At 39.6% G+C, this 22566-nt stretch overlaps 1 protein-coding gene across 1 annotated transcript in view; it reads right to left on the bottom strand.

The window, feature by feature from the left end:
* Positions 1-18419, bottom strand: part of LOC147019133 (uncharacterized) — a 29697-nt gene extending 11278 nt beyond the window's left edge. Inside the window, exons 1-21 of the mRNA XM_085900115.1 lie at positions 18308-18419; positions 18003-18068; positions 17666-17752; positions 15427-15516; positions 15122-15187; positions 14782-14871; positions 12543-12632; positions 12238-12303; positions 11898-11987; positions 9659-9748; positions 9354-9419; positions 9014-9103; positions 6777-6866; positions 6472-6537; positions 6132-6221; positions 3894-3983; positions 3589-3654; positions 3249-3338; positions 1010-1099; positions 705-770; positions 365-454 (exon numbers count right to left, since the gene is read on the bottom strand). Coding sequence (XP_085756241.1) covers positions 365-454; positions 705-770; positions 1010-1099; positions 3249-3338; positions 3589-3654; positions 3894-3983; positions 6132-6221; positions 6472-6537; positions 6777-6866; positions 9014-9103; positions 9354-9419; positions 9659-9748; positions 11898-11987; positions 12238-12303; positions 12543-12632; positions 14782-14871; positions 15122-15187; positions 15427-15516; positions 17666-17752; positions 18003-18068; positions 18308-18419 — 1741 coding nt within the window. The remainder of the gene's footprint in view (positions 1-364; positions 455-704; positions 771-1009; positions 1100-3248; positions 3339-3588; positions 3655-3893; positions 3984-6131; positions 6222-6471; positions 6538-6776; positions 6867-9013; positions 9104-9353; positions 9420-9658; positions 9749-11897; positions 11988-12237; positions 12304-12542; positions 12633-14781; positions 14872-15121; positions 15188-15426; positions 15517-17665; positions 17753-18002; positions 18069-18307) is intronic.
* Positions 18420-22566: the final 4147 nt, after the last annotated feature.

Here is a 22566-nt window from a genome sequence, read left to right as displayed (position 1 = left end):
TCTTCCCAATTAAACTGTGTTCTTCTTTTTGTTGTTTCCTTCCCTGTGGTGTGAATCCTTGTTGATTCTTTGGGTCTTGGTGCTATGGTTGTTGGTGGTGCAGCTGCAGGTGCTGTAGTTTCCTCTAGAGAAAACAAGATTTGCATTTTTTATTTTGTGTTGCTGCATCAAAGAATGCTGCTCGTATGATGTTCTTCTTGATTTGTGTGGTGTTATGGCAATGGTATTACTGATACTGTTGTTGACTCAAATGTTGTTTACAGTGTTTGTGTTGGTTCCATTATCATTTTAATGTCATAATCAAAGTGTGTTGGATATTCCCTTTGAATAAAAATATGCAGTTTTTGGTCCAGGTGTTCCTCACCTGGAGTTGGAGGAGGAGTTGTTGTTGGTTCTGAGGTTGTTGGTGTTTCTGTGATCGTTGTCGGTGCAGTTTCAGTGGTTGTACTTTCCTCTGGAGAAAAGAAGATTTCCATGATTGGATGTTTCATTTGATTTCAAGGTTTGATTTGTTGTTACCTCAAATAATTTTGTATATGATGTGTTGATTGATTCACATTGTGTCCTGGGAAGTGTATTCTTTGGTGTGTTTGCCTTTGATAAAGTTTGGTGTTTCTCATGATTTCCTCGTCAATGTCATTTCATTATCAAATGTGTCCCTTCTTCCCAATAAAAATGTGTTCTTATTTTGTGGGTTTCCTCACCTGTGGTGTGAATCGTTGTGGTAGAATCTGCGATTGTTGTTGGTGTCGTTTCAGTGGTTGTTTCCTCTGGAAAAAATAAGATTTGCATGATTAGTGTTGTGTTGTTCCATAACAGTATGCTGCTCGGCTGATGCTCTGCTTGATTTGTTTGGTGTTGTGGTTACGGTATTGCTGATACTGTCGTTCACTCTCATGTGGTTTACAGTGTTTGTGTTGGTTCCTGGTCATTTTCATTTCATTGTCAAAGTGTATTGGTTATTCAGTCGGAATTAAAATATGCAGTTTTTGGTCCAGGTGTTCCTCACCTGTAGTTGGAGGAAGAGTTGTTCGTTCTGAGGATGTTTGTGCTGGTTCTGTGATCATTGTCGGTGCAGTTTCAGTGGTTGTTATTTCCTCTGGAGAAAACATTTGCATGATTGGTTTATCGTTTCATTTGATTTCAAGGTTTGATTTGTTGTTTACACAAATAATGTTGTTGTTCCCTCCACCACCAAAGTTGAAGTTTGGTTTTCACTTCTTTCTCTGTCTGTTTGTTACTTGTAAAATCGAAGATTTTTCAAATATATTGCTCAGTCAATTTTGTTATTCTGTTTGTCTGTCTGTCTGCTTGTCTGTTTGTCTGTTCGTCACATGCAGGTCACAATTTTCAACCGATCTTCATGAAACTTCACCATTTGGTGGAGTTTCTCAAAAGGAAGAAGACTTTTGTTTGAGGTCAAAATGTCACCCGAGGCCAAAGGTCATCAACTCGAGCGAGATTTCTAAAATTGTAAATTTTCATCTGATTCACAACAAATTTGAAGAGGAGTTTCAAATTTGATCATTAAATTCAACCACCTATTTTTTTCAGGTCAAATATATTTCAAGTATTCTGCAAGTATCGTGCTCGCAACAACATTGTCTTCTTGTTACCTCCACCATCGAAGATGAAGGAGGTTATGTTTTCACCCCTTTCTGTCTGTTTCTCGGTTTGTCTGTGTGTAGGATATCTCAAAAAGATGTCGACGGATTCGTATGAAACATGGTGATCATGTTTGGTGTGTTACATGGAAGAAATGATTCATTGTTGGTGAAGATCCATGTCCGGAAGCGGACCTGATAATATTTTTAAGTGATTCTACATCATTGAAAGATTGCGGGAAACAATTCTGCACGATTTATCAAAAAGATGTTGACGAACCCGGATGGAACTTGGTGGACAGAATGGGTGTGTGTCCCGGACAAATTGTTTCGATTTTGTTGACGATCAGAGTCCTCATCCGACGACAAGAATTTTTGAAATAATTCTTCACCATTGAGAGATCGGGCTCAAAAACGACAAATAGCATATTTCAAAAATGAATTGGGCCAGATATGTTCTCCTGGATCAGGCATTCCAGGGTGGAGGGATGCACTCTCACAATTGCCCTTCACCTTTGTTTGTTTGTCTGTTTGACTTTGCACAGGATATCTCAAACAGTTGTGGACGGATCTGGATTAAATTTTGTGGAAACCTTCTGTGTGTCACAAGGAGGAAATGGTTCGATGTTGGGTAAGATCGAGTTCCGAATCCGACTACAATAATTTTTGAGTGATTCTTCACCATTGAGAGATCGAGCCAAAAACCATGTGTAGCATGATATCTCAAGAAGTTGTGGACGGATTCGGATGAAACTTGGTGGACAGTGTGAAATGGTGACCATCAAAAAATGCTTTGATTTTGGTGAAGATCCAATTTCTAGAATATTTTAAAGTCATTCTTCACCATTCAGAGTTCAGGCCAAACCGACATACATAAGGATATTTCAAAAAGTTGTGGACAAATATGGACGAAACTTAGTGGTATTGTTGTGTGTGTGGCTCATACAAATTGATTCAATTTCAGTGAAGCTCTTACTCCGGATCTGTATCAGAGAATTATTTGATGTTTTAAGTGATTCTTCACCATTGAGCAATCGGGCCAACAACGACATATCTCATTATATTTCAAAAATGTAGTGAACCCGGTTTGTTATTGTGGATGAGGAATTGTGTGGTGGAGGTGTGCGCTTCACTGAATGCCCTCCTGATTTAGGATGTGTTGCTTGATTCATGTTGTGTCCTGGGAAATGTATAGTTTGGTGTGTGTGGTTCCCTTTGATGACGTTTGGTGTTTCTCCTGGTTTCCCATTCGCTGTCATTTCATAACCAAGTGTGCTACTTCTTCCCAATTAAACTGTGTTCTTCTTTTCGTTGTTTCCTTCCCTGTGGTGTGAATCCTTGTTGATTCTTTGGGTCTTGGTGCTATGGTTGTTGGTGGTGCAGCTGCAGGTGCTGTAGTTTCCTCTTGAGAAAACAAGATTTGCATTTTTTATTTTGTGTTGCTGCATCAAAGAATGCTGCTCGTATGATGTTCTTCTTGATTTGTGTGGTGTTATGGCAATGGTATTACTGATACTGTCGTTGACTCAAATGTTGTTTACAGTGTTTGTGTTGGTTCCATTATCATTTTAATGTCATAATCAAAGTGTGTTGGATATTCCCTTTGAATAAAAATATGCAGTTTTTGGTCCAGGTGTTCCTCACCTGGAGTTGGAGGAGGAGTTGTTGTTGGTTCTGAGGTTGTTGGTGTTTCTGTGATCGTTGTTGGTGCAGTTTCAGTGGTTGTACTTTCCTCTGGAGAAAAGAAGATTTCCATGATTGGATGTTTCATTTGATTTCAAGGTTTGATTTGTTGTTACCTCAAATAATTTTGTATATGATGTGTTGATTGATTCACATTGTGTCCTGGGAAGTGTATTCTTTGGTGTGTTTGCCTTTGATAAAGTTTGGTGTTTCTCATGATTTCCTCGTCAATGTCATTTCATTATCAAATGTGTCCCTTCTTCCCAATTAAAATGTGTTCTTATTTTGTGGGTTTCCTCACCTGTGGTGTGAATCGTTGTGGTAGAATCTGCGATTGTTGTTGGTGTCGTTTCAGTGGTTGTTTCCTCTGGAAAAAATAAGATTTGCATGATTAGTTTTGTGTTGTTCCATAACAGTATGCTGCTCGGCTGATGCTCTGCTTGATTTGTGTGGTGTTGTGGTTACGGTATTGCTGATACTGTCGTTCACTCTCATGTGGTTTACAGTGTTTGTGTTGGTTCCTGGTCATTTTCATTTCATTGTCAAAGTGTATTGGTTATTCAGTCGGAATTAAAATATGCAGTTTTTGGTCCAGGTGTTCCTCACCTGTAGTTGGAGGAAGAGTTGTTCGTTCTGAGGATGTTTGTGCTGGTTCTGTGATCATTGTCGGTGCAGTTTCAGTGGTTGTTATTTCCTCTGGAGAAAACATTTGCATGATTGGTTTATTGTTTCATTTGATTTCAAGGTTTGATTTGTTGTTTACACAAATAATGTTGTTGTTCCCTCCACCACCAAAGTTGAAGTTTGGTTTTCACTTCTTTCTCTGTCTGTTTGTTACTTGTAAAATCGAAGATTTTTCAAATATATTGCTCAGTCAATTTTGTTATTCTGTTTGTCTGTCTGTCTGCTTGTCTGTTTGTCTGTTCGTCACATGCAGGTCACAATTTTCAACCGATCTTCATGAAACTTCACCATTTGGTGGAGTTTCTCAAAAGGAAGAAGACTTTTGTTTGAGGTCAAAATGTCACCCGAGGCCAAAGGTCATCAACTCGAGCGAGATTTCTAAAATTGTAAATTTTCATCTGATTCACAACAAATTTGAAGAGGAGTTTCAAATTTGATCATTGAATTCAACCACCTATTTTTTTCAGGTCAAATATATTTCAAGTATTCTGCAAGTATCGTGCTCGCAACAACATCGTCTTCTTGTTACCTCCACCATCGAAGATGAAGGAGGTTATGTTTTCACCCCTTTCTGTCTGTTTCTCGGTTTGTCTGTGTGCAGGATATCTCAAAAAGATGTCGACGGATTCGTATGAAACATGGTGATCATGTTTGGTGTGTTACATGGAAGAAATGATTCATTGTTGGTGAAGATCCATGTCCGGAAGCGGACCTGATAATATTTTTAAGTGATTCTACATCATTGAAAGATTGCGGGAAACAATTCTGCACGATTTATCAAAAGATGTTGACGAACCCGGATGGAACTTGGTGGACAGAATGGGTGTGTGTCCCGGACAAATTGTTTCGATTTTGTTGACGATCAGAGTCCTCATCCGACGACAAGAATTTTTGAAATAATTCTTCACCATTGAGAGATCGGGCTCAAAAACGACAAATAGCATATTTCAAAAATGAATTGGGCCAGATATGTTCTCCTGGATCAGGCATTCCAGGGTGGAGGGATGCACTCTCACAATTGCCCTTCACCTTTGTTTGTTTGTCTGTTTGACTTTGCACAGGATATCTCAAACAGTTGTGGACGGATCTAGATTAAATTTTGTGGAAACCTTCTGTGTGTCACAAGGAGGAAATGGTTCGATGTTGGGTAAGATCGAGTTCCGAATCCGACTACAATCATTTTTGAGTGATTCTTCACCATTGAGAGATCGAGCCAAAAACCATGTGTAGCATGATATCTCAAGAAGTTGTGGACGGATTCGGATGAAACTTGGTGGACAGTGTGAAATGGTGACCATCAAAAAATGCTTTGATTTTGGTGAAGATCCAATTTCTAGAATATTTTAAAGTCATTCTTCACCATTCAGAGTTCAGGCCAAACCGACATACATAAGGATATTTCAAAAAGTTGTGGACAAATATGGACAAAACTTAGTGGTATTATTGTGTGTGTGGCTCATACGAATTGATGCAATTTCAGTGAAGCTCTTACTCCGGATCTGTATCAGAGAATTATTTGATGTTTTAAGTGATTCTTCACCATTGAGCAATCGGGCCAACAACGACATATCTCATTATATTTCAAAAATGTAGTGAACCCGGTTTGTTATTGTGGATGAGGAATTGTGTGGTGGAGGTGTGCGCTTCACTGAATGCCCTCCTGATTTAGGATGTGTTGCTTGATTCATGTTGTGTCCTGGGAAATGTATAGTTTGGTGTGTGTGGTTCCCTTTGATGACGTTTGGTGTTTCTCCTGGTTTCCCATTCGCTGTCATTTCATAACCAAGTGTGCTACTTCTTCCCAATTAAACTGTGTTCTTCTTTTTGTTGTTTCCTTCCCTGTGGTGTGAATCCTTGTTGATTCTTTGGGTCTTGGTGCTATGGTTGTTGGTGGTGCAGCTGCAGGTGCTGTAGTTTCCTCTAGAGAAAACAAGATTTGCATTTTTTATTTTGTGTTGCTGCATCAAAGAATGCTGCTCGTATGATGTTCTTCTTGATTTGTGTGGTGTTATGGCAATGGTATTACTGATACTGTCGTTGACTCAAATGTTGTTTACAGTGTTTGTGTTGGTTCCATTATCATTTTAATGCCATAATCAAAGTGTGTTGGATATTCCCTTTGAATAAAAATATGCAGTTTTTGGTCCAGGTGTTCCTCACCTGGAGTTGGAGGAGGAGTTGTTGTTGGTTCTGAGGTTGTTGGTGTTTCTGTGATCGTTGTCGGTGCAGTTTCAGTGGTTGTACTTTCCTCTGGAGAAAAGAAGATTTCCATGATTGGATGTTTCATTTGATTTCAAGGTTTGATTTGTTGTTACCTCAAATAATTTTGTATATGATGTGTTGATTGATTCACATTGTGTCCTGGGAAGTGTATTCTTTGGTGTGTTTGCCTTTGATAAAGTTTGGTGTTTCTCATGATTTCCTCGTCAATGTCATTTCATTATCAAATGTGTCCCTTCTTCCCAATTAAAATGTGTTCTTATTTTGTGGGTTTCCTCACCTGTGGTGTGAATCGTTGTGGTAGAATCTGCGATTGTTGTTGGTGTCGTTTCAGTGGTTGTTTCCTCTGGAAAAAATAAGATTTGCATGATTAGTTTTGTGTTGTTCCATAACAGTATGCTGCTCGGCTGATGCTCTGCTTGATTTGTTTGGTGTTGTGGTTACGGTATTGCTGATACTGTCGTTCACTCTCATGTGGTTTACAGTGTTTGTGTTGGTTCCTGGTCATTTTCATTTCATTGTCAAAGTGTATTGGTTATTCAGTCGGAATTAAAATATGCAGTTTTTGGTCCAGGTGTTCCTCACCTGTAGTTGGAGGAAGAGTTGTTCGTTCTGAGGATGTTTGTGCTGGTTCTGTGATCATTGTCGGTGCAGTTTCAGTGGTTGTTATTTCCTCTGGAGAAAACATTTGCATGATTGGTTTATCGTTTCATTTGATTTCAAGGTTTGATTTGTTGTTTACACAAATAATGTTGTTGTTCCCTCCACCACCAAAGTTGAAGTTTGGTTTTCACTTCTTTCTCTGTCTGTTTGTTACTTGTAAAATCGAAGATTTTTCAAATATATTGCTCAGTCAATTTTGTTATTCTGTTTGTCTGTCTGTCTGCTTGTCTGTTTGTCTGTTCGTCACATGCAGGTCACAATTTTCAACCGATCTTCATGAAACTTCACCATTTGGTGGAGTTTCTCAAAAAGGAAGAAGACTTTTGTTTGAGGTCAAAATGTCACCCGAGGCCAAAGGTCATCAACTCGAGCGAGATTTCTAAAATTGTAAATTTTCATCTGATTCACAACAAATTTGAAGAGGAGTTTCAAATTTGATCATTGAATTCAACCACCTATTTTTTTCAGGTCAAATATATTTCAAGTATTCTGCAAGTATCGTGCTCGCAACAACATCGTCTTCTTGTTACCTCCACCATCGAAGATGAAGGAGGTTATGTTTTCACCCCTTTCTGTCTGTTTCTCGGTTTGTCTGTGTGCAGGATATCTCAAAAAGATGTCGACGGATTCGTATGAAACATGGTGATCATGTTTGGTGTGTTACATGGAAGAAATGATTCATTGTTGGTGAAGATCCATGTCCGGAAGCGGACCTGATAATATTTTTAAGTGATTCTACATCATTGAAAGATTGCGGGAAACAATTCTGCACGATTTATCAAAAAGATGTTGACGAACCCGGATGGAACTTGGTGGACAGAATGGGTGTGTGTCCCGGACAAATTGTTTCGATTTTGTTGACGATCAGAGTCCTCATCCGACGACAAGAATTTTTGAAATAATTCTTCACCATTGAGAGATCGGGCTCAAAAACGACAAATAGCATATTTCAAAAATGAATTGGGCCAGATATGTTCTCCTGGATCAGGCATTCCAGGGTGGAGGGATGCACTCTCACAATTGCCCTTCACCTTTGTTTGTTTGTCTGTTTGACTTTGCACAGGATATCTCAAACAGTTGTGGACGGATCTAGATTAAATTTTGTGGAAACCTTCTGTGTGTCACAAGGAGGAAATGGTTCGATGTTGGGTAAGATCGAGTTCCGAATCCGACTACAATCATTTTTGAGTGATTCTTCACCATTGAGAGATCGAGCCAAAAACCATGTGTAGCATGATATCTCAAGAAGTTGTGGACGGATTCGGATGAAACTTGGTGGACAGTGTGAAATGGTGACCATCAAAAAATGCTTTGATTTTGGTGAAGATCCGATTTCTAGAATATTTTAAAGTCATTCTTCACCATTCAGAGTTCAGGCCAAACCGACATACATAAGGATATTTCAAAAAGTTGTGGACAAATATGGATGAAACTTAGTGGTATTGTTGTGTGTGTGGCTCATACGAATTGATGCAATTTCAGTGAAGCTCTTACTCCGGATCTGTATCAGAGAATTATTTGATGTTTTAAGTGATTCTTCACCATTGAGCAATCGGGCCAACAACGACATATCTCATTATATTTCAAAAATGTAGTGAACCCGGTTTGTTATTGTGGATGAGGCATTGTGTGGTGGAGGTGTGCGCTTCACTGAATGCCCTCCTGATTTAGGATGTGTTGCTTGATTCATGTTGTGTCCTGGGAAATGTATAGTTTGGTGTGTGTGGTTCCCTTTGATGACGTTTGGTGTTTCTCCTGGTTTCCCATTCGCTGTCATTTCATAACCAAGTGTGCTACTTCTTCCCAATTAAACTGTGTTCTTTTTGTTGTTTCCTTCCCTGTGGTGTGAATCCTTGTTGATTCTTTGGGTCTTGGTGCTATGGTTGTTGGTGGTGCAGCTGCAGGTGCTGTAGTTTCCTCTAGAGAAAACAAGATTTGCATTTTTTATTTTGTGTTGCTGCATCAAAGAATGCTGCTCGTATGATGTTCTTCTTCATTTGTGTGGTGTTATGGCAATGGTATTACTGATACTGTCGTTGACTCAAATGTTGTTTACAGTGTTTGTGTTGGTTCCATTATCATTTTAATGTCATAATCAAAGTGTGTTGGATATTCCCTTTGAATAAAAATATGCAGTTTTTGGTCCAGGTGTTCCTCACCTGGAGTTGGAGGAGGAGTTGTTGTTGGTTCTGAGGTTGTTGGTGTTTCTGTGATCGTTGTCGGTGCAGTTTCAGTGGTTGTACTTTCCTCTGGAGAAAAGAAGATTTCCATGATTGGATGTTTCATTTGATTTCAAGGTTTGATTTGTTGTTACCTCAAATAATTTTGTATATGATGTGTTGATTGATTCACATTGTGTCCTGGGAAGTGTATTCTTTGGTGTGTTTGCCTTTGATAAAGTTTGGTGTTTCTCATGATTTCCTCGTCAATGTCATTTCATTATCAAATGTGTCCCTTCTTCCCAATTAAAATGTGTTCTTATTTTGTGGGTTTCCTCACCTGTGGTGTGAATCGTTGTGGTAGAATCTGCGATTGTTGTTGGTGTCGTTTCAGTGGTTGTTTCCTCTGGAAAAAATAAGATTTGCATGATTAGTTTTGTGTTGTTCCATAACAGTATGCTGCTCGGCTGATGCTCTGCTTGATTTGTTTGGTGTTGTGGTTACGGTATTGCTGATACTGTCGTTCACTCTCATGTGGTTTACAGTGTTTGTGTTGGTTCCTGGTCATTTTCATTTCATTGTCAAAGTGTATTGGTTATTCAGTCGGAATTAAAATATGCAGTTTTTGGTCCAGGTGTTCCTCACCTGTAGTTGGAGGAAGAGTTGTTCGTTCTGAGGATGTTTGTGCTGGTTCTGTGATCATTGTCGGTGCAGTTTCAGTGGTTGTTATTTCCTCTGGAGAAAACATTTGCATGATTGGTTTATCGTTTCATTTGATTTCAAGGTTTGATTTGTTGTTTACACAAATAATGTTGTTGTTCCCTCCACCACCAAAGTTGAAGTTTGGTTTTCACTTCTTTCTCTGTCTGTTTGTTACTTGTAAAATCGAAGATTTTTCAAATATATTGCTCAGTCAATTTTGTTATTCTGTTTGTCTGTCTGTCTGCTTGTCTGTTTGTCTGTTCGTCACATGCAGGTCACAATTTTCAACCGATCTTCATGAAACTTCACCATTTGGTGGAGTTTCTCAAAAGGAAGAAGACTTTTGTTTGAGGTCAAAATGTCACCCGAGGCCAAAGGTCATCAACTCGAGCGAGATTTCTAAAATTGTAAATTTTCATCTGATTCACAACAAATTTGAAGAGGAGTTTCAAATTTGATCATTAAATTCAACCACCTATTTTTTTCAGGTCAAATATATTTCAAGTATTCTGCAAGTATCGTGCTCGCAACAACATTGTCTTCTTGTTACCTCCACCATCGAAGATGAAGGAGGTTATGTTTTCACCCCTTTCTGTCTGTTTCTCGGTTTGTCTGTGTGTAGGATATCTCAAAAAGATGTCGACGGATTCGTATGAAACATGGTGATCATGTTTGGTGTGTTACATGGAAGAAATGATTCATTGTTGGTGAAGATCCATGTCCGGAAGCGGACCTGATAATATTTTTAAGTGATTCTACATCATTGAAAGATTGCGGGAAACAATTCTGCACGATTTATCAAAAAGATGTTGACGAACCCGGATGGAACTTGGTGGACAGAATGGGTGTGTGTCCCGGACAAATTGTTTCGATTTTGTTGACGATCAGAGTCCTCATCCGACGACAAGAATTTTTGAAATAATTCTTCACCATTGAGAGATCGGGCTCAAAAACGACAAATAGCATATTTCAAAAATGAATTGGGCCAGATATGTTCTCCTGGATCAGGCATTCCAGGGTGGAGGGATGCACTCTCACAATTGCCCTTCACCTTTGTTTGTTTGTCTGTTTGACTTTGCACAGGATATCTCAAACAGTTGTGGACGGATCTAGATTAAATTTTGTGGAAACCTTCTGTGTGTCACAAGGAGGAAATGGTTCGATGTTGGGTAAGATCGAGTTCCGAATCCGACTACAATCATTTTTGAGTGATTCTTCACCATTGAGAGATCGAGCCAAAAACCATGTGTAGCATGATATCTCAAGAAGTTGTGGACGGATTCGGATGAAACTTGGTGGACAGTGTGAAATGGTGACCATCAAAAAATGCTTTGATTTTGGTGAAGATCCGATTTCTAGAATATTTTAAAGTCATTCTTCACCATTCAGAGTTCAGGCCAAACCGACATACATAAGGATATTTCAAAAAGTTGTGGACAAATATGGACGAAACTTAGTGGTATCGTTGTGTGTGTGGCTCATACGAATTGATGCAATTTCAGTGAAGCTCTTACTCCGGATCTGTATCAGAGAATTATTTGATGTTTTAAGTGATTCTTCACCATTGAGCAATCGGGCCAACAACGACATATCTCATTATATTTCAAAAATGTAGTGAACCCGGTTTGTTATTGTGGATGAGGCATTGTGTGGTGGAGGTGTGCGCTTCACTGAATGCCCTCCTGATTTAGGATGTGTTGCTTGATTCATGTTGTGTCCTGGGAAATGTATAGTTTGGTGTGTGTGGTTCCCTTTGATGACGTTTGGTGTTTCTCCTGGTTTCCCATTCGCTGTCATTTCATTACCAAGTGTGCTACTTCTTCCCAATTAAACTGTGTTCTTCTTTTTGTTGTTTCCTTCCCTGTGGTGTGAATCCTTGTTGATTCTTTGGGTCTTGGTGCTATGGTTGTTGGTGGTGCAGCTGCAGGTGCTGTTGTTTCCTCTAGAGAAAACAAGATTTGCATTTTTTATTTTGTGTTGCTGCATCAAAGAATGCTGCTCGTATGATGTTCTTCTTGATTTGTGTGGTGTTATGGCAATGGTATTACTGATACTGTCGTTGACTCAAATGTTGTTTACAGTGTTTGTGTTGGTTCCATTATCATTTTAATGTCATAATCAAAGTGTGTTGGATATTCCCTTTGAATAAAAATATGCAGTTTTTGGTCCAGGTGTTCCTCACCTGGAGTTGGAGGAGGAGTTGTTGTTGGTTCTGAGGTTGTTGGTGTTTCTGTGATCGTTGTCGGTGCAGTTTCAGTGGTTGTACTTTCCTCTGGAGAAAAGAAGATTTCCATGATTGGATGTTTCATTTGATTTCAAGGTTTGATTTGTTGTTACCTCAAATAATTTTGTATATGATGTGTTGATTGATTCACATTGTGTCCTGGGAAGTGTATTCTTTGGTGTGTTTGCCTTTGATAAAGTTTGGTGTTTCTCATGATTTCCTCGTCAATGTCATTTCATTATCAAATGTGTCCCTTCTTCCCAATAAAAATGTGTTCTTATTTTGTGGGTTTCCTCACCTGTGGTGTGAATCGTTGTGGTAGAATCTGCGATTGTTGTTGGTGTCGTTTCAGTGGTTGTTTCCTCTGGAAAAAATAAGATTTGCATGATTAGTGTTGTGTTGTTCCATAACAGTATGCTGCTCGGCTGATGCTCTGCTTGATTTGTTTGGTGTTGTGGTTACGGTATTGCTGATACTGTCGTTCATTCTCATGTGGTTTACAGTGTTTGTGTTGGTTCCTGGTCATTTTCATTTCATTGTCAAAGTGTATTGGTTATTCAGTCGGAATTAAAATATGCAGTTTTTGGTCCAGGTGTTCCTCACCTGTAGTTGGAGGAAGAGTTGTTCGTTCTGAGGATGTTTGTGCTGGTTCTGTGATCATTGTCGGTGCAGTTTCAGTGGTTGTTATTTCCTCTGGAGAAAACATTTGCATGATTGGTTTATCGTTTCATTTGATTTCAAGGTTTGATTTGTTGTTTACACAAATAATGTTGTTGTTCCCTCCACCACCAAAGTTGAAGTTTGGTTTTCACTTCTTTCTCTGTCTGTTTGTTACTTGTAAAATCGAAGATTTTTCAAATATATTGCTCAGTCAATTTTGTTATTCTGTTTGTCTGTCTGTCTGCTTGTCTGTTTGTCTGTTCGTCACATGCAGGTCACAATTTTCAACCGATCTTCATGAAACTTCACCATTTGGTGGAGTTTCTCAAAAGGAAGAAGACTTTTGTTTGAGGTCAAAATGTCACCCGAGGCCAAAGGTCATCAACTCGAGCGAGATTTCTAAAATTGTAAATTTTCATCTGATTCACAACAAATTTGAAGAGGAGTTTCAAATTTGATCATTAAATTCAACCACCTATTTTTTTCAGGTCAAATATATTTCAAGTATTCTGCAAGCATCGTGCTCGCAACAACGTCGTCTTCTTGTTACCTCCACCATCGAAGATGAAGGAGGTTATGTTTTCACCCCTTTCTGTCTGTTTCTCGGTTTGTCTGTGTGCAGGATATCTCAAAAAGATGTCGACGGATTCGTATGAAACATGGTGATCATGTTTGGTGTGTTAGATGGAAGAAATGATTCATTGTTGGTGAAGATCCATGTCCGGAAGCGGACCTGATAATATTTTTAAGTGATTCTACATCATTGAAAGATTGCGGGAAACAATTCTGCACGATTTATCAAAAAGATGTTGACGAACCCGGATGGAACTTGGTGGACAGAATGGGTGTGTGTCCCGGACAAATTGTTTCGATTTTGTTGACGATCAGAGTCCTCATCCGACGACAAGAATTTTTGAAATAATTCTTCACCATTGAGAGATCGGGCTCAAAAACGACAAATAGCATATTTCAAAAATGAATTGGGCCAGATATGTTCTCCTGGATCAGGCATTCCAGGGTGGAGGGATGCACTCTCACAATTGCCCTTCACCTTTGTTTGTTTGTCTGTTTGACTTTGCACAGGATATCTCAAACAGTTGTGGACGGATCTGGATTAAATTTTGTGGAAACCTTCTGTGTGTCACAAGGAGGAAATGGTTCGATGTTGGGTAAGATCGAGTTCCGAATCCGACTACAATCATTTTTGAGTGATTCTTCACCATTGAGAGATCGAGCCAAAAACCATGTGTAGCATGATATCTCAAGAAGTTGTGGACGGATTCGGATGAAACTTGGTGGACAGTGTGAAATGGTGACCATCAAAAAATGCTTTGATTTTGGTGAAGATCCAATTTCTAGAATATTTTAAAGTCATTCTTCACCATTCAGAGTTCAGGCCAAACCGACATACATAAGGATATTTCAAAAAGTTGTGGACAAATATGGACGAAACTTAGTGGTATTGTTGTGTGTGTGGCTCATACGAATTGATGCAATTTCAGTGAAGCTCTTACTCCGGATCTGTATCAGAGAATTATTTGATGTTTTAAGTGATTCTTCACCATTGAGCAATCGGGCCAACAACGACATATCTCATTATATTTCAAAAATGTAGTGAACCCGGTTTGTTATTGTGGATGAGGAATTGTGTGGTGGAGGTGTGCGCTTCACTGAATGCCCTCCTGATTTAGGATGTGTTGCTTGATTCATGTTGTGTCCTGGGAAATGTATAGTTTGGTGTGTGTGGTTCCCTTTGATGACGTTTGGTGTTTCTCCTGGTTTCCCATTCGCTGTCATTTCATAACCAAGTGTGCTACTTCTTCCCAATTAAACTGTGTTCTTCTTTTTGTTGTTTCCTTCCCTGTGGTGTGAATCCTTGTTGATTCTTTGGGTCTTGGTGCTATGGTTGTTGGTGGTGCAGCTGCAGGTGCTGTAGTTTCCTCTTGAGAAAACAAGATTTGCATTTTTTATTTTGTGTTGCTGCATCAAAGAATGCTGCTCGTATGATGTTCTTCTTCATTTGTGTGGTGTTATGGCAATGGTATTACTGATACTGTCGTTGACTCAAATGTTGTTTACAGTGTTTGTGTTGGTTCCATTATCATTTTAATGTCATAATCAAAGTGTGTTGGATATTCCCTTTGAATAAAAATATGCAGTTTTTGGTCCAGGTGTTCCTCACCTGGAGTTGGAGGAGGAGTTGTTGTTGGTTCTGAGGTTGTTGGTGTTTCTGTGATCGTTGTTGGTGCAGTTTCAGTGGTTGTACTTTCCTCTGGAGAAAAGAAGATTTCCATGATTGGTTGTTTCATTTGATTTCAAGGTTTGATTTGTTGTTACCTCAAATAATTTTGTATATGATGTGTTGATTGATTCACATTGTGTCCTGGGAAGTGTATTCTTTGGTGTGTTTGCCTTTGATAAAGTTTGGTGTTTCTCATGATTTCCTCGTCAATGTCATTTCATTATCAAATGTGTCCCTTCTTCCCAATTAAAATGTGTTCTTATTTTGTGGGTTTCCTCACCTGTGGTGTGAATCGTTGTGGTAGAATCTGCGATTGTTGTTGGTGTCGTTTCAGTGGTTGTTTCCTCTGGAAAAAATAAGATTTGCATGATTAGTTTTGTGTTGTTCCATAACAGTATGCTGCTCGGCTGATGCTCTGCTTGATTTGTTTGGTGTTGTGGTTACGGTATTGCTGATACTGTCGTTCACTCTCATGTGGTTTACAGTGTTTGTGTTGGTTCCTGGTCATTTTCATTTCATTGTCAAAGTGTATTGGTTATTCAGTCGGAATTAAAATATGCAGTTTTTGGTCCAGGTGTTCCTCACCTGTAGTTGGAGGAAGAGTTGTTCGTTCTGAGGATGTTTGTGCTGGTTCTGTGATCATTGTCGGTGCAGTTTCAGTGGTTGTTATTTCCTCTGGAGAAAACATTTGCATGATTGGTTTATCGTTTCATTTGATTTCAAGGTTTGATTTGTTGTTTACACAAATAATGTTGTTGTTCCCTCCACCACCAAAGTTGAAGTTTGGTTTTCACTTCTTTCTCTGTCTGTTTGTTACTTGTAAAATCGAAGATTTTTCAAATATATTGCTCAGTCAATTTTGTTATTCTGTTTGTCTGTCTGTCTGCTTGTCTGTTTGTCTGTTCGTCACATGCAGGTCACAATTTTCAACCGATCTTCATAAAACTTCACCATTTGGTGGATTTTCTCAAAAGGAAGAAGACTTTTGTTTGAGGTCAAAATGTCACCCGAGGCCAAAGGTCATCAACTCGAGCGAGATTTCTAAAATTGTAAATTTTCATCTGATTCACAACAAATTTGAAGAGGAGTTTCAAATTTGATCATTGAATTCAACCACCTATTTTTTTCAGGTCAAATATATTTCAAGTATTCTGCAAGTATCGTGCTCGCAACAACATCGTCTTCTTGTTACCTCCACCATCGAAGATGAAGGAGGTTATGTTTTCACCCCTTTCTGTCTGTTTCTCGGTTTGTCTGTGTGCAGGATATCTCAAAAAGATGTCGACGGATTCGTATGAAACATGGTGATCATGTTTGGTGTGTTACATGGAAGAAATGATTCATTGTTGGTGAAGATCCATGTCCGGAAGCGGACCTGATAATATTTTTAAGTGATTCTACATCATTGAAAGATTGCGGGAAACAATTCTGCACGATTTATCAAAAGATGTTGACGAACCCGGATGGAACTTGGTGGACAGAATGGGTGTGTGTCCCGGACAAATTGTTTCGATTTTGTTGACGATCAGAGTCCTCATCCGACGACAAGAATTTTTGAAATAATTCTTCACCATTGAGAGATCGGGCTCAAAAACGACAAATAGCATATTTCAAAAATGAATTGGGCCAGATATGTTCTCCTGGATCAGGCATTCCAGGGTGGAGGGATGCACTCTCACAATTGCCCTTCACCTTTGTTTGTTTGTCTGTTTGACTTTGCACAGGATATCTCAAACAGTTGTGGACGGATCTAGATTAAATTTTGTGGAAACCTTCTGTGTGTCACAAGGAGGAAATGGTTCGATGTTGGCTAAGATCGAGTTCCGAATCCGACTACAATCATTTTTTGAGTGATTCTTCACCATTGAGAGATCGAGCCAAAAACCATGTGTAGCATGATATCTCAAGAAGTTGTGGACGGATTCGGATGAAACTTGGTGGACAGTGTGAAATGGTGACCATCAAAAAATGCTTTGATTTTGGTGAAGATCCGATTTCTAGAATATTTTAAAGTCATTCTTCACCATTCAGAGTTCAGGCCAAACCGACATACATAAGGATATTTCAAAAAGTTGTGGACAAATATGGACGAAACTTAGTGGTATTGTTGTGTGTGTGGCTCATACGAATTGATTCAATTTCAGTGAAGCTCTTACTCCGGATCTGTATCAGAGAATTATTTGATGTTTTAAGTGATTCTTCACCATTGAGCAATCGGGCCAACAACGACATATCTCATTATATTTCAAAAATGTAGTGAACCCGGTTTGTTATTGTGGATGAGGAATTGTGTGGTGGAGGTGTGCGCTTCACTGAATGCCCTCCTGATTTAGGATGTGTTGCTTGATTCATGTTGTGTCCTGGGAAATGTATAGTTTGGTGTGTGTGGTTCCCTTTGATGACGTTTGGTGTTTCTCCTGGTTTCCCATTCGCTGTCATTTCATAACCAAGTGTGCTACTTCTTCCCAATTAAACTGTGTTCTTCTTTTTGTTGTTTCCTTCTCTGTGGTGTGAATCCTTGTTGATTCTTTGGGTCTTGGTGCTATGGTTGTTGGTGGTGCAGCTGCAGGTGCTGTAGTTTCCTCTTGAGAAAACAAGATTTGCATTTTTTATTTTGTGTTGCTGCATCAAAGAATGCTGCTCGTATGATGTTCTTCTTGATTTGTGTGGTGTTATGGCAATGGTATTACTGATACTGTTGTTGACTCCAATGTTGTTTACAGTGTTTGTGTTGGTTCCATAATCATTTTCATGACATAATCAAAGTGTGTTGGATATTCCCTTTGAAGAAAAATATGCAGTTTTTGGTCCAGGTGTTCCTCACCTGGAGTTGGAGGAGTTGTTGTTGGTTCTGAGGTTGTTGGTGTTTCTGTGATCGTTGTCGGTGCAGTTTCAGTGGTTGTACTTTCCTCTGGAGAAAAGAAGATTTCCATGATTGGTTGTTTCATTTGATTTCAAGGTTTGATTTGTTGTTACCTCAAATAATTTTGTATATGATGTGTTGATTGATTCACATTGTGTCCTGGGAAGTGTATTCTTTGGTGTGTTTGCCTTTGATAAAGTTTGGTGTTTCTCATGATTTCCTCGTCAATGTCATTTCATTATCAAATGTGTCCCTTCTTCCCAATTAAAATGTGTTCTTATTTTGTGGGTTTCCTCACCTGTGGTGTGAATCGTTGTGGTTGAATCTGCGATTGTTGTTGGTGTTGTTTCAGTGGTTGTTTCCTCTGGAAAAAATAAGATTTGCATGATTAGTGTTGTGTTGTTCCATAACAGTATGCTGCTCGGCTGATGCTCTGCTTGATTTGTTTGGTGTTGTAGTTACGGTATTGCTGATACTGTCGTTCACTCTCATGTGGTTTACTGTGTTTGTGTTGGTTCCTGGTCATTTTCATTTCATTGTCAAAGTGTATTGGTTATTCAGTCGGAATTAAAATATGCAGTTTTTGGTCCAGGTGTTCCTCACCTGTAGTTGGAGGAAGAGTTGTTGTTTGTTCTGAGGATGTTTGTGCTGGTTCTGTGATCGTTGTCGGTGCAGTTTCAGTGGTTGTTATTTCCTCTGGAGAAAACATTTGCATGATTGGTTTATCGTTTCATTTGATTTCAAGGTTTGATTTGTTGTTTACACAAATAATGTTGTTGTTCCCTCCACCACCAAAGTTGAAGTTTTGTTTTCACTTCTTTCTCTGTCTGTTTGTTACTTGTAAAATCGAAGATTTTTCAAATATATTGCTCAGTCAATTTTGTTATTCTGTTTGTCTGTCTGTCTGCTTGTCTGTTTGTCTGTTCGTCACATCCAGGTCACAATTTTAAACCGATCTTCATGAAACTTCACCTTTTGGTGGAGTTTCTCAAAAGGAAGAAGACTTTTGTTTGAGGTCAAAATGTCACCCGAGGCCAAAGGTCATCAACCCGGGCGAGATTTCTAAAATTGTAAATTTTCATCTGATTCACAACAAATTTGAAGAGGAGTTTCAAATTTTATCATTGAATTCAACCACCTATTTTTTTCAGGTCAAATATATTTCAAGTATTCTGCAAGTATCGTGCTCGCAACAACATCGTCTTCTTGTTACCTCCACCATCGAAGATGAAGGAGGTTATGTTTTCACCCCTTTCTGTCTGTTTGTTAAATGCAAAATGGAAGATTTTCAAGTGTTTTGGTCAGTCGATTTTGTTGTTCTGTCTGTCTGTCTGTCTGTTTGTTTGTCACGTAAAGGTCACACTTTTAAACCGATCTTGACGAAACTTCACCGCATGGGAGAGTTTGTCACAAAGAAGAAGAATGTTGTTTTTGGGGTCAAAAGGTCAACATCTTTGGTGAGATTTCGAAAATACTCAATTTTCATTCGATTGAACTGAAATTTAAAGAGGATTCTATTTCAGGTCAATTACTTCACCTCACCAGTTGTTTTTGTGGTCAACATCGACCAAAAGGTCAACATAGGCGCAAGGTCAACAGCTGAGGTGGTATTTCCAAAATCCTCAATTTTCATCTGATTGACTTGAAATTTGATGAGGATTTATATTTCAAGTCACTGAATTCAACCAACCAATTATGTTTAAGGTAAACATGGACCAAAATGTGAACATAGGCCCAAGGTCAACAACTAAGGTGGTATTTCTAAAATCCTCAATTTTTATCTGATTGACTTGAAATTGGAAGAGGATATATATTTCAGATCACTGAATTCAATGAACAACAATTTTTGAGGTCAACACAAAACAAAAGGTCAACATAGGAAAAAGGCTATCAACTCCGGTCAAATGGGACAAAAGGTCAACAAAGGCCGAATTTCTAATATTGTCAATTTTCATCTGATTCACGTGAAATTTGAAGAGGAGTTGCATGTTTGGTCATTAAATTCCACCACCAATTATACTTGAGGTTTTTTTTGAGTTACACGACCAATTTTTTTAAATCCCACCAGCAATTATTTTGAATTATATTCAACCACGTGTCTCTCTGCCCTCTTTCTGGGACTTTACATTGATCTATCAGCTTCACTCTGCGTTTACCGATCCAAATTCACCACACACCTCCACAATTTTGCTTAAACCTTTCCTTTTCCGAATATTATGCAATCCTCATGAAAAAAAGAAAATCATAATAATAATAAAGAAATGAATTCACTTTTAACTTCACACCACCCGTAACCATGTGATTATGCTCGATCTTTTCTACTCTTTGCGTTTCCCGAATCAAATTCACCATTCACTTCACGATTTCTTCTTCAACCTTTCCATTAGCGAATCTTATGCATGATTGGTTCATAGTTTCATTTTTTTATGAAAAATTTTTTTTTTATTGGTTTATCATTTCGTTTCACTCTTTGGGCAATCTTTTTCATAAAAATTTAATAATATTAACAAAAAAAAACGGTCTCTTACAATGCTTCATCTTCCTCTTTCACATGTGTGGTTCTCATTAACGTATCATATTTCACTATTTTTCTCTTTCAACAGACTGCTCTCAATTCGACCTTTCCTTCATTCCTTGTCTAAAAAAATCCAACTGTTGCAAGGTTTATTCTCTCCATTGTCATAATTCGCCTTCATTGCATCCCTCAAGAAATGTCTTTTGTCGCATTTCTGAACTAAAAATTTTAAAAACCCAGTTTGCTCTGAATGTTTGCTTTCCATCATACATTCCTTTTTTTTTCCAACTTCAGTGCCAATTCACCCCTCTCACCCCTCCCTCTCAAAGAAAACCATTACACTCTTCCCCAACCAAGCTTCACTCTCACCTTTCTCCAAAACTCCCCCTTCACCTTTTTCCCTCAACTCACACCACTCAACCTTCTCCCGCCATTCACCCCCAACCCGACTCACCCTTCTCAAAGTTGCCGCTACTCCATTCCACAAATCTGCCTTTTTCCCCACCCTCTCTCCTCCATCTCATCACCCCACCTCCTCAAATTCTCAACTGCCTTCTTCCCCTTCTCTTATTACTCCCCACTGCACCTCAACCCAGCACCACAGAGTCTTTTCTCCTCCTCATCTGACCCCCTCCCCTAGCTCTTCTTCAATCCCCCACACTCTTTCAACAACTCTCCTTAACTCCCCTCTCCTCCTTTCTCTGACCCAACCTCTCCCCCCTCCCCTACGCCAAAAGCCTCGTCTCCTCCCTCTTTATTAAGTGTGGACTTCAAATATCTGGGGCCTTCGCTCAAACCTGACAGATCTTTTCATACAGGTTGCCACTGACAGACCAAACATAATCTGCCTAACAGAAACTTTCCTTCCTCAAGACATCTCTGACTCCTTAGTACCTCTCCCTGGTTACTCCCTCCTCCAGTATGACAGACCTGAACCTCGTCCTGGTGGAGGCATTGCTCTTTTCATCAAAGACTCAATTCCTCACTATCCAAGCACTGCCCTCACTCCCCCACATCCCGAGGAATACCTCTGGCAACGGCTCCTCTCCACTCCCACCTCATGCATTTTTGTGTGCTGTACCATCCACCAAACAGTGATGATTTCATTTACACCTCACAATCGAAAATATGGACTAACTTCTGTCCTCTCATCTGAACTCCATCTTCCTCATATGTGGTGACTTCAATTGGCATCATTCCAGTTGGCTAGGTGTGGGTACCTCTCACACCTTCCGTGGCACTTCAGCAAAAGACTTCTGCGACTCATTGGGACTGACTCAATCAGTCAACTTTGCGACCAGGATCTCAACCAACGATACTCCATCTCTTCTGGATCTGATTTTGACAAATTTCCCTGAAGATATCTGCTGTTCTTCCTCCGATCCAATCGGTACTTCTGAACACGCATAGATTTATCCCCATTCATCCTCAGTTGTCCTCCCCTTCCTCCCGCCCATGGTTCACTGAAGCTTGTGGCAAGGCAGTTGTCCTGTAACAACTTGCCTTTGCCTCATGGAAAGCAAACCCAACTGAGGGCAATCTCAGTTCCTTCCAGAAAGCTGGGAACAAGTGTGTATCTCCCCTCAGGAGAGCCAAAAAAACAACATCTTTCTCATCTCAAGTCTGATCTCTCAAACCTCTCTCCCTCCTCCAAATCCTGGTGGTGTCCAATCAAATCTGTTTCTGGTGTATGTTCCCCCTCCATCCCCTCAATTCATCCATCCATTGGGACCATACTCTGTGCAGAGTGCTGCTTCAGCAGTCTCCTTGGCTGTTGGGCATAATCCTGGACGGGTTTCCACTCCAACAGAGTATATCAGCATGCTGGCACTCGTTTTGCCGACATCGGAAGGATGACAGGCCAAGTTAAGCCCACCTGGTATTAATTCAACAGCTGAGCGGGATTTGAACTCAGGACCCTTGGATCCCAAGCCCGCCACCCTCACCATTCAGCCAACACCAGGCATCCCTTCCCTAACCTCAAATGGCTGCATTGCTGACACCGCACGTGAAAAGGATGAATGCTTAAACTCAGTGTTGGCATCGAAATCTTGTGTTTGAACCCCATCGCTTTCTGTACCCACCTTACCCAGTCGCGCCCAACTGTCCCTGTACTCTGCGTCCTTTCTGACAAAGTGGAGAGCTTGATGTTAAACCTCGATTCACATTCTGCAACCGGTCCAGATGGCATCAGCCCACGTGTCCTAAAAACCTGCTCCTCTGCTCTTGCTCACCCTCTTTCTGTTCTATTCACCCACTCATTTGCCAAGGTCATCTGCCATCTGATTGTAAATCAGCAAACATTAGCACCCTGCATAAAAATGGTGCTAAAACAGATCCCTGCAAC

Source organism: Eptatretus burgeri, chromosome 10, assembly GCF_056783735.1.
Source record: "Eptatretus burgeri isolate ZD-2024b chromosome 10, Ebu_testis_v1, whole genome shotgun sequence".
Classification (NCBI taxonomy): domain Eukaryota; kingdom Metazoa; phylum Chordata; class Myxini; order Myxiniformes; family Myxinidae; genus Eptatretus; species Eptatretus burgeri.
The sequence above is the reverse complement of the archived record's forward strand: the minus strand, read 5'-3'. Positions and strand labels throughout refer to the sequence as shown.